Source organism: Paramacrobiotus metropolitanus, unplaced genomic scaffold (genome assembly GCF_019649055.1).
Source record: "Paramacrobiotus metropolitanus isolate TYO unplaced genomic scaffold, Prichtersi_v1.0 Parri_scaffold0000065, whole genome shotgun sequence".
Taxonomy (NCBI): Eukaryota; Metazoa; Tardigrada; class Eutardigrada; order Parachela; family Macrobiotidae; genus Paramacrobiotus; species Paramacrobiotus metropolitanus.
Genome location: NW_026570285.1, coordinates 301,844 through 312,253, shown reverse-complemented (window position 1 = coordinate 312,253; position 10,410 = coordinate 301,844). Strand labels below are relative to the sequence as shown.

The 10,410-nt window shown below is 44.2% G+C and overlaps 3 protein-coding genes across 6 annotated transcripts; 1 reads left to right on the top strand and 2 right to left on the bottom strand.

Moving 5' to 3' along the window:
* The first annotated feature begins 330 nt into the window (after positions 1–330).
* LOC129594036 (uncharacterized) lies at positions 331–2,842 on the top strand. The gene is made up of 3 exons (XM_055490582.1): positions 331–1,260; positions 1,334–2,221; positions 2,281–2,842. Exons 2-3 carry the CDS (start codon positions 1,382–1,384, stop codon positions 2,440–2,442), a joined length of 1,002 nt encoding a protein of 333 aa, XP_055346557.1. The 5' UTR covers positions 331–1,260; positions 1,334–1,381; the 3' UTR covers positions 2,443–2,842.
* A 159-nt stretch (positions 2,843–3,001) lies between these two features.
* On the bottom strand, positions 3,002–5,213 carry LOC129594049 (somatostatin receptor type 2-like). 2 transcript variants are annotated; one of them, XM_055490596.1, is made up of 5 exons: positions 5,069–5,213; positions 4,482–4,849; positions 4,221–4,352; positions 3,886–4,108; positions 3,002–3,807 (listed from the first exon to the last, which is right to left on the bottom strand). In XM_055490596.1, exons 2-5 carry the CDS (start codon positions 4,670–4,672, stop codon positions 3,139–3,141), a joined length of 1,215 nt encoding a protein of 404 aa, XP_055346571.1. In that variant the 5' UTR covers positions 4,673–4,849; positions 5,069–5,213; the 3' UTR covers positions 3,002–3,138. The 2 variants fall into 2 exon arrangements, with proteins under 2 accessions (XP_055346571.1, XP_055346572.1); XM_055490597.1 differs by having other exon boundaries at positions 5,080–5,213.
* A 540-nt stretch (positions 5,214–5,753) lies between these two features.
* Positions 5,754–10,015, bottom strand: LOC129594035 (uncharacterized). Of its 3 annotated transcripts, XM_055490579.1 has the most exons (6): positions 9,778–10,015; positions 9,152–9,320; positions 8,841–9,089; positions 7,678–7,809; positions 6,960–7,181; positions 5,754–6,902 (listed from the first exon to the last, which is right to left on the bottom strand). In XM_055490579.1, exons 5-6 carry the CDS (start codon positions 7,137–7,139, stop codon positions 6,363–6,365), a joined length of 720 nt encoding a protein of 239 aa, XP_055346554.1. In that variant the 5' UTR covers positions 7,140–7,181; positions 7,678–7,809; positions 8,841–9,089; positions 9,152–9,320; positions 9,778–10,015; the 3' UTR covers positions 5,754–6,362. The 3 variants fall into 3 exon arrangements, with proteins under 3 accessions (XP_055346554.1, XP_055346553.1, XP_055346555.1); XM_055490578.1 differs by having other exon boundaries at positions 8,841–9,320; XM_055490580.1 differs by lacking the exons at positions 8,841–9,089; positions 9,152–9,320; positions 9,778–10,015 and adding an exon at positions 7,876–7,917.
* Positions 10,016–10,410: the final 395 nt, after the last annotated feature.

The following is a 10,410-nucleotide window of genomic DNA, read 5'->3' as shown; positions in this document are numbered from 1 at the left end:
GCCGGTTCTTTGCCAAATCTTTTTACATTTACGACTTATTTCGCGATTAAGAGGGTTGCTGCCGGCCCGAAATGACCGTATGTCGAAATGTTCATATGCCGAAATGACGGTACGCCAGTAAGGCAAGTAATACCGGTAATTTGAATTTTGGGCACGGCATGCGTTTCCGTAATAACTGGAGTCTTTACCGGTATTACTTACTTACTGCAACTATGGAATACTTATCGCCATGGCTACCGAGCTGGAGTTCGAAATTCAAAACAGCTGAGAATGGATGATGGATCGTTTTTGCGTGCTCGCTTGCTTTTCCGCATGTACAGTCTGGATGCACGCTGATTCTCAGTTTTTGGTGCTGCTGAGTGATGATCAGATTTTCTGATTTTGGCTATGGAGTGTGAAGCGGTTCGGTTGTTAATTTTGCTCTGTAAATTACCGTATTTAGCTACCGACAAATCGTTGCGAAATTAAGAACTGAATGTGGAGTTGCAAAATTTTCACAACCTTTTGTTCCCTTGTTAGTTGTCATACCTACAACAGTCTGACAATTGTGTCACCATGGAGCGGTACCTCTCCGTTTCAGAAATGCCAATGAACAGTGTTGATGTTTTGGGCGTCGACGGTTTGTACCGCTACGGAAGCGTGGTCGATGTGGCTGACAATGGACTTTTATCGACTTGTACTGCGAAGGCCGTCGCCGCGAACTTGTCCCTTTCGATAGCGTGTTCCGGTCCGCTTCTCCGCCTTTGACGGGAAAAGATCTGGCGCAGATTTTTGCAGCAGCGGAGATAACGACCCGGGTGGATGTTCGCATGCGCCACAGTCCCGCCGATCCCTGGATTTGGTATCCGGCTGAAGTGTTTAACCTGGCACACGGTGTGCAGCACGTGGCGTACGATGTCGCCGTGGTTCGCTGGTGCAATAAAGAAGCTTGCACGGATATTGTTCCTGTTGAGCGAATTCGCCGGAGCGTCTGGTCCTCGGATTTGTCGCAGGTTGGAGCTGCTGGAGCGAAGAACAGGGTTCCCGTGAGCAAATGGACTTTTGTAAAGGGCAGCGCGCCGTTGCACGCGTTTGGCTTCTATTTCGCCAGCAGCCGCCCAAAAACTAGTGCGGAAACTAAATGAACTCAGATACCTTTGGGATAACGATTCCCGGCCCATCCTAGTCATCGAAGCGAAAGATGGGCAACTGTTCTATTTAGAGAAGCGGTCTTCCGAATATGAGCTAGATGCGGATGCGCCATGTTTTGACGAATGCTGGGTAAGTGTCTGGGACTGCAGGACACTTTATACCGTCAGTTGTGCCCTAATATGTTGCCGGTTTTGCTTTCCAGACAGATTATGAAGGAACTGATTACACATTCAGCGCAGAAGACCATGATATGAAGGAGAGCGTTACGGATGAAACCGGCAATAAAACAATGGATGACGGTGACATTAGCGCTTTGACAACAAACGTGTTGCTGGAGATCTTCTCGCATCTGAGTACAGTGACGCAGATTTTACTACGCAAAGTCTGCGCAGCATGGAACTATATTATTACGGAGCTGACCACTTGCATTATCATAGGAGGGCAAGATGATGATACGGATGAACTGTATAGCGACTACATTTTGACGGCACCAGTCTTCAAGTGTCTGCGCGTGTCGACAAGATATATCGTCGTCGACTGTCGCGAGTTGCTGCTGGAGGGAGATGATTTCTTGAAGGTGTTCCAGATGATCCACTATATTGCGCAACAGCGGGAAAAGATACACTTGAGCACCATCTTTCTATTGGGTCTTAAAGGGTCCCTCCTGGGCGTCAGAACCGACTGCGGTAACCAGTACACCGGTGAACAGCATCCGGCTTATAAAGCGTGGAAAAAAGGGGCACGGGAAGCTGGACATGTCAGCCTCCGTGATTTCACGGCGACATGCCGGGAGCTCCCGTGTCACTCTCTCCAACTCATCGGTTGTAAATTCAACCTGAAACTGACCGCTGTCTATCTGTCAACGCGGCTTGCTCTAGCCCGCGGCGGCTCTCTACCGCATCTTAAAATCACGATCTCCAGGGAACGATTGCAGCGGAGCAGCGACTACGATCTGGGCTGCGCCATGTGGGATGCGCTGGAGAGTGGTTTGCCGGTAGCCAGTGACAAGGAACAACAGCATTTGTCGCGATGGTTGGCAGCTGTGTTTGCCGGACAGGTAGCCGAGCACCATATTGAGCCCTGTTGCACGGTGAGACATCTTTTCTCAGTAATTTAAATTCTGATTAACAACAGCTCTTATCGCTGCAGGTTTTGTGTGGAACGCAGTCCGTGGATTCGCGTCCGCGATCACATTGGTGTGAGAAGAAATGGTGCGTTGACGGTCTGGCTGGTCTGCGGTTGGACAAGTTGTCTCGCATTGCCTTGCTGTCGTTGATGAAGGTGGCCAAATACTTTTCGCCCGATGTATGAGCTTTTAGCTACAGCGAGGTAAAGAAATGTAAGCATTTGAACATGTTGTTTTATAAGAAAAAGGCTATGAGAAGGATCAATGACCATACCACCAGCATAAAAAACTTTATTCTTACATAATAAGTGTTGCCTTTTTTGCGTGCCTAAAGACAGGCCTTTAAGCTTGGCGTTCCTTCATTTCATCGATTCTATTGCTACTAGCTGAAAATGTTTTAGCTTTCTTTACAATTGTGCACTACTTAAACAGTATTTACTTGACTGTTTCTACGTATTATGTGCTACCTAGTTTGCGTTTTCCAGTTTTTGCTGCATTTTTTGTTGGGTGAGTGGATCCATTGTATTTATTAAGAAGTAGTTTTACTTTTCAGCTGCAGAATACATTTGTTACAGTCAAGCGTTACAGGCGCGGCTTATACAGTAATTTGGCACTGCCGATGAACGGGCTAATATACTTGCAAGAAAGGCGTTGCAGTTTCGGCAAGGTTATAATAATTTTATTATCATCATTACAATCGTACACGGGTACGTACTCGTACAGCAATTGAAAAACTGGGCACAGTAACGATAATAATCTTGAAAAACATATTTCGCTAGAAATGTGCGAGTTCACACTTCACAGTATAGTCACCGACATCACAATTCACAAATCCAGAATCCTCAAAGCTTTCGTATCCTGGAACGGTGCAGACTGTGCTGTCATGGATACCTCGGTGTCTGGTCTTTTGATGCTATAATTTTCTTGCTGATTTCTTTATTTTTTCTCGGTGTAGGACTATCAATAGCGAATGTCGTCATGACAGTGGACATGCTTCGTTTGTCCGCTATCGGCTTCTGCGAGTGCCAGGTTTCGCCATACTCGCTGCTGCTGCGGCTGCTCTGCGAGGTGGTCGCGGAGAGTCCATCGTGTTCTTCCTGCCCATGACAGCAGGCTAAACGACACCTGGTAAACTTTTTTTTAAGGTCATCCCAGTGCTTTCTTGCCCATGGCGTGCAACAAATCGGACCGAACACCCGCGCAAAGTCTTTCCTGTACTTGTTGCTCACGATGAGGTACAGGTAGAAATCCAGCGAATAGTTACACTGGTGTAAGATGCTGCATATACGATCGGCTACCAAACGCGATGTTGGATCAAAGTCGTAAACGCCGTAGAAGTCGGCCTCCATCAAACAATTCAGTATCACCGTTGGAAACGACGAGAATAGATACAATCCAACATCGGCCAGCACGATCATGTTACTGTTATGATAACGGTTACAACCGGCTCGCATACGACCGATTTCCGAGCGTTCCTGTCGCCTAATGGCTATTATCAACAGGGTATCCAATAGTAGCAGAATGGAAAAATTGGCGAAGACGACAATCAACTGCAATATAAGATACCGCTAAAACGCCAGGTGCGCAAAAACAGAGAGCAAACATTATAGTGACTTTGCGGTCCTCACCCCAGATATGTTTTCCACTTCGTTCCAGCGTATTATCCACTCGGGAAAACCCGTAGAGAAGTTGCGCAGATACTCCATGGTAAAGCGTTCGGCGGCGAAAGCGCCGGATATGATAGCCAGCGCGACTATTATGATGCGCGCTGTTATAGGTCGCAGAAGCCATTTGACTCGCAGTGGTATAATGACGGCGAGGAAACGCTCGACTGAAAAGGCCACCAGGACCCTACGACATCAGCAGCTTAACACGCGATTTACTTTACAAAGTTTTTCGTTCTGACATTATGTTGATCTTAGCTTAACAGCCCAAGCGTTTTTTAAACGAGAACCGATCTTACCAATCACAGAAAATCATGCTCCAGTGCTTCGCGAAAACCATGTACGGATAGATGGTTTTACTGGCGGATTCGTCGTATGGATGCTTTAACACTTGGCTGGCCAGTGCATTGTACTTGAGAACTGCCTGCCATCTGCAAAATAAAGCAAGTAAAAAAATCCAAGAAACAGTAGAAGTTCAATCAGTCAGCAATCCTAGCAAATTATACGTGCGCTGTTAATTCCCGTAACCGAATTGCCGGCATCAAGTGTGCGGTACTTACGAAAAAACAATATCGGCAATGGCCATGGCGGTCATGTAGCAGTTGGTGGTGTTCTTCTTGGTTTTCGGATGGATCAGCAGGAATAAATTGAGCCCATTGCCCACCGTGCACATCGTCAACAGAAGTGGATAGGAGATGATGTAGAACAGGACCACATGGCGCAGCGCCCCGTGGAAACGCTCGGGGCGCATGATCGAACCATATGGCTACGTCGGGCGATGTCTCGTTGCCGGTGGTATCCAGTACGGCCGTTAATCTGCTGGTCAGGTTGACCATTGTGGCGTTAGCCTCAATGGCATGATCGAAAGCATCGTCCATGATACTGCTTATGGAAGCCTACAATATCTTCACTTCCATGTGGCAGATTACTGAAACCGGAAAAGAACCAATGTTGTCTATGTGACATATAGATCTGTACAGACTGTACACAGTTTGCAAGAACGTTCATTCTAAAAATGTATTCATAGAATTAATACAATAATTATTTCAGAAAAAGAAAGGAACTGTTAAAAAGTTCAAAACTCTTTTCACCTATACATTTTGCATATGCTAATGTACAACGTCTCGATATTGCACGCCAACATTACCTCGTACTCACTCAGGCTCTCCGGAATTTTGTGATCAAAAGAATATTATTGTCAAAATTATATGACTGCAACAGAAGCTGGCAACAGAATCAAACATGAATAACTATACCAATGTTTTGTCTGATGATAAATTAATATTACAGCAAAGTCGTACATAGAAGCTCTCTGACATCTGCATACTGCACTATGTAATGCAGCCATTCATACAGTAAGTCTGCTTCATTCTTCAGCGTTTTGTCAGTAAAAAAACCCAAATAAACAAATGAGAAAGTTAGAGAGCCTCAGGCTCACAATGTGACACATACCGGCTCTGAATTCTCGAAATATTTTGCTTTGTCAGGCATTTTCCGTTCTTCCATCGCGGTCGGTAAATATGAATGAAAATGAAGTGTACGTATGTGTTTGCAGTTAATACACGACGCTTGCCGGTCATCTCGTGCAGGTATCTGTTTTGTGAATGGTTGCAGTAATAAGTGTTCTTTCGTTTTTTCCACGCTCTTGTCGAACACACCCTGTTATGAAATATTTTTCTTTTGCCGTGACGTTCTGGTCAAGGTCGCATGGAGTGTTGCAGGATCACGTGGCATCTTTTAGCCAATTAATGACACTACACCTAACGTGTCTTGGATAAAAATCGCAGAGTTTCTTGATCTGTTCTCATCACAGCAAATCACGAGTAGGAATATTTTATTTTGTACAAATGGGCGCATACAACAATAAACAACTTTTGGAAATACACCACCAGATCGTCAAGAAAATGCTAAAATTAGTGCAAGAACCCATTAATTTTTCAGCGGTCCGCTTCATCTGCGGATCAGTGCGTATTTCCAGCCCAATACTGTCAGATGCACAGAAAGTTTAAAATACATAAAGATCCAGTCTTGCGTTCTGCGACTGGGGCACTGCATATCTCGACTGCAACAACAAAAAATAAATGCCAAAGAACTTCGCTACAATTTAAATTTGTAGTGACATAATTGCCGATTTTAGAACAAAAATACGTTCTATGCTACTTCTAATACGTAGCTTCGATATCTACAAGTCCGAGTTTTGGGTATCGTTTGACTTTCCCGATCCTATCGCATGTAGCACCACCGACCCGTTTGACTGGGTCGAATCGGCCGTCGTCGTGCGTTTCGCTACAGTTTTCAGGACTGTAACGCTCGGTACACTTTCCATGCGAATATCATTCCCATCGCTACTGGACTCTTCGTCCAACGAATAGGAAGACACCGTGCCTATAGAATCGCGCTTCAATTCCAGATTAGCGCGAGCCGACTGGATGTCATGCAATCTACTGGATTTTCGACGATGATTGTGGTTGGCTGCTTCGGTAGCGATCACCGCAATCGTATTGGGCAGCACTTTGGTCTTGGCCATCCGTTTGTGCCAACGTGATGCGACCCGCTTCACGCTGTTCCACCGTCCCTTTGCCCCATACCGTGCACCGCATCGGTCCGAAGACCATGACAAAATCTTCGCGGTACTTTTTGGAAATTAAGAGGTACAAGTAGAAGGGCAGTGCGTAATTGCACTGGTGGAAGACGTCACAGATGGGGTCGGCGACCAGATGCGCATGGGGATCCAGATGGTACATGCCGTGGATACTGGCCTCGATCAGGCAGTTAAGGACGATCGTTGGAAATGCCGCGAAGAGGAACAACGCCGCATCCGCCATTAATATGATGTTGCTGTTTTGGTGGACGTTGCAGCGCACCTTTTGGGCTTGCCGGATTTGACCCATGGCGGAGCGTTCCTGGAGTTTTATCGCCGTGACCAGGATGATGTCGATGATTAGGATGCCGAAAAAGAAGAGTCCAAAGGCCACAAGCAGCTGTAAAAATGCTATATGATAAAATGCCACAGTTGATAAAAAGTAGAAAAACCATACCCCGGCAAAATTCTCCACTTCGTTCCAGTGGAGTAGCCATTGCGGCCAGCCAATTTTCAAGGTTCGCACATATTCCACGGCAAAACGTTCCGCCGCAAACACCCCGGCGACTACGAAGAGCACGACAATGATGATGCGCGCTGTCAAGGGGCGGAGCAGCCATTTCACCCGAAACGGCATGAGTACGGCAAGCAGGCGTTCCAGGAAAACACAAACAGGACCCTGCAGAAATAAGCTAGCTGTGATCCCGTACTCAGATGAATCGTCAAAATATAAGACTGAAAATTGCGTTAAACACTTCAGCATTAGTAGCTATATCGTAAAGCAGAGTTATCAAGTTTGTGCATATGTACGAGTTTTGAATAGTACAAACTACAACTACATGGCCGGAAGTCGAATCTAGCGCTTCCCGGTATAGCAGTTGCTTAGCCCACGCGGAATTATATAATATGTAAATTTATTCACGATAATACTGTAACTTTAAATTTTTGTCCATTTTTTATTCGCTATACAAAGTGGCTAAGCAACCGGATATCAGCAACGCTTTTCAAACCATAAGTATACGCTAAATAAATTACTTACTATTCGTTTGCAGAAAGGGAGGAAACAATACGTGTTTTCAAGTGCGCGAAAGTACAAGCCTGAGCAAATATTGTAAAGGTATACGATAATCGGATAATGGTCCTGCATGCCCTTAAAATCTCACTTGAAAACTTACCAATCCGTGAAGATCATGCTCCAGTGCTTGGCAAAAACCATATACGGGTATATCTGCCGACCCGTACTCCGGTCGAACGGATGTCCCATAGCATGGCACACAAGCGCCACATATTTTAGCAAATCAGCCCATCTGGAACAATTTTAAAAATATTAAAACAGAAAATAATTTCAACAAATATAAGCCGGGGCTCCCCACCGTAATAAACACCATCACCATTAAGTTTTGCGACAATGGTCGTTGACGTCTGTGCTTGCACTGCTTCCTTGCATCCTGAAACACGACGTTATACACGTTTATTACCATTACAGACACAAAAACATTAAAAATACATGCCGGATATTCTTCGGTACGCCTGTGAGTAATAAACCGTATTAGAAATAAACATCGTACATATACAGCTGTACACCATGCCGTATGTCTGTCAAGTATGTCAATGCGCCACCAGCGCTTCCAGTCTTCTTTACCTGACCGCTTTTTAATGGTTAGGTCATGAAGCAAAAATTTCACAATTCAAACCTAAATACATACTGTAATAATTATTTTCGATAACAGTTTTGAAATAAACATCAATTTTAAAAATATGAATAGAATGGCTACGTAGAGATTAGTCACACTGCCACTGCATCCAACGATGCATGTACGCGCACAAAACCCAGGGCTATAAAACGACGTCATAAATTAAACTATCAAGAAAAATTTTTAAAGAAACAAACAAAAAATAAGTCATCGAGATCTCACTACGGCCACTTGCAGCTGAGTAGCGCGTGCGATCAAAAACTACTTCACTGTAAAACGGTTAATAAATCACAGCAAGAATAAGCAGGTGGCTATAATTAATATCTGTAGAGCCGGCTCATAAATTTAATAGAGCAGCCACACATTTGTTGGCTCATTATTCAGAAACCGAAAAAGATTTACCCTATCCGGGTATTTTGCTTTCAAGACGCAAGGAAGCAGTGCATAAGTACGACAAAGGGACACGAGCACCTCGTGCGCATCTGATCGATGGCAAAACTGCTTTTGTTCTATACTTTCTATCCCAAAGCAATGCGCATCTATCAGTAAGCTAGCCGTCAACTCGCGCTTTTGACAGGGAAATAATGTCGAGTCATTGCTCGCCGACAGCGTGAAGCGTGAATAGAGTGAGATAAGAGACTTACAAGAAGACAAGATCCCCGATGGCCATGGCCGTCATGTAGCAGTTGGTGGTGTTCTTCCTGACCTTGGGATGCGTGAGCAGAATGAGATTGAGCGTCGAGCCAACCGTGCATAGCAGCAGAAGAAAAGGATAACAGATGGAATAAAACACAACGGAGCCATTAACGGTCGGATTGGTTAATCCCGGCACGTACTCCCACCACAACGGGCCCTTATCATGTGATTGGTTGTATTTGTTGACGCTCATGTGACTATCGAAGAGAGACTGCGTGAAATTGAACCCCACATCACTGTAGTTGGCCATGTCGTATACTGTATATAGATAAAAAAAATTGATGCCAAAGTTTTTTTGACAGGCGTCAAGCGGTAAATCTGATCGGCCGGGGGGTACCAATCACAAGTTGTTTATCGAGTTTTTCCTTGTTGATTGCAACCTGGCTGTGTGGTCCACAACAAAAAGTGGGTATTCAGAAATAATGAACCTGTAACAACATTTCCATTAAAAATACGTTTTATGAGCACTGAATACAGTATTACAGGACAAAAATCAGTGCTGTAAAATCATACGAAAAATATGTATCACTTTCGATCGCTTCGGTAGCCCTATAAACACGCTGTTACACGTATATACGGCATATCATAAAAATATTGCTGTTGTAGTAATTTAAATGCTTACATTTATTTAGCTTATGAATATATCAATTTGTTGCGCAAAGCTTTTGCGTTTTAACTAAACATAGTATCTTCTTCGACTCGCACCGTCTTCTTTTCTCACACAACAGACTTTTCATCTTTTTCCGCCACTCGTGGGGTGGTCACAACTTATAAGAGCCTTTGATGCGGCGGAAAGAAGCCAAAAAAATCGGTAATAAGAGAAAAAGAGATGGCGCGGTCGAAGAATTTAATTTTGCATAATTATACACGCGTATCATTACTCACTTTTTCACTTCCACACCTCAAGCACAAATGGCTTTGACGGACAGTGTGTATTCCATTACAGGAATGAATCCACAATCATAATCAATCGTATTCCATAAACCGGTAAAAATTCGTAGTCCAGAATTTTTTAGAAAACGTTTCCAGATTTTAATGGAAAATATTTCCGAATTCATAATCACATCATTATTTATCATGTAACATGATAATCTATATCACCTCAAGAAGGCACTTTGAAACAGTGGCGTGCGTGAATGGCAACGTAATAAGAGTCAATTTGGCTTCGCTATGGCTTTGTACTAAGAAACTGGTCAAGTTAGCTGCAGGGGAAATCGGACTGCTTCAGTATGACTTTTGTGCGCATTTCACGCATGTATACTTCCGTTACACAGGCGATTTCGAGGGGTTTTCACCGAATTTTTACATCAACCTATTGTACCGCCGGTCGTACGCGTGTCTAGGTGCAGTACTAACTGCCTCACTTAACCCACTAGTTTTTTGCAGAGGAAATTAGTCCCTGCGGCGACTGCGGAAGTTTAGGTGTCAAAATCGAAATAATTTATGATTGTGCTGATGCCGTTTAGTGGTGTTTCCCAACTCCCACACGGCAATGTTAAGCAATTTAAATTAAAATAC

What these genes read in the sequence shown, in the direction of transcription:
- LOC129594036 (XM_055490582.1), top strand. Translation starts at nt 1,382, where the DNA reads ATGAAGGAGAGCGTTACGGATGAAACCGGCAATAAAACAATGGATGAC. An exon ending in ATATTGAGCCCTGTTGCACG is followed by an intron (nt 2,222 to 2,280) that starts GTGAGACATCTT and finishes TTATCGCTGCAG; the next exon opens with GTTTTGTGTGGAACGCAGTC.
- LOC129594049 (XM_055490596.1), bottom strand. Translation starts at nt 4,672, where the DNA reads ATGCGCCCCGAGCGTTTCCACGGGGCGCTGCGCCATGTGGTCCTGTTC. An exon ending in ATTGCCGATATTGTTTTTTC is followed by an intron (nt 4,353 to 4,481) that starts GTAAGTACCGCA and finishes TTTATTTTGCAG; the next exon opens with ATGGCAGGCAGTTCTCAAGT. An exon ending in AAGTGGAAAACATATCTGGG is followed by an intron (nt 3,808 to 3,885) that starts GTGAGGACCGCA and finishes CTTATATTGCAG; the next exon opens with TTGATTGTCGTCTTCGCCAA.
- LOC129594035 (XM_055490578.1), bottom strand. Translation starts at nt 7,139, where the DNA reads ATGCCGTTTCGGGTGAAATGGCTGCTCCGCCCCTTGACAGCGCGCATC. An exon ending in AAGTGGAGAATTTTGCCGGG is followed by an intron (nt 6,903 to 6,959) that starts GTATGGTTTTTC and finishes GCATTTTTACAG; the next exon opens with CTGCTTGTGGCCTTTGGACT.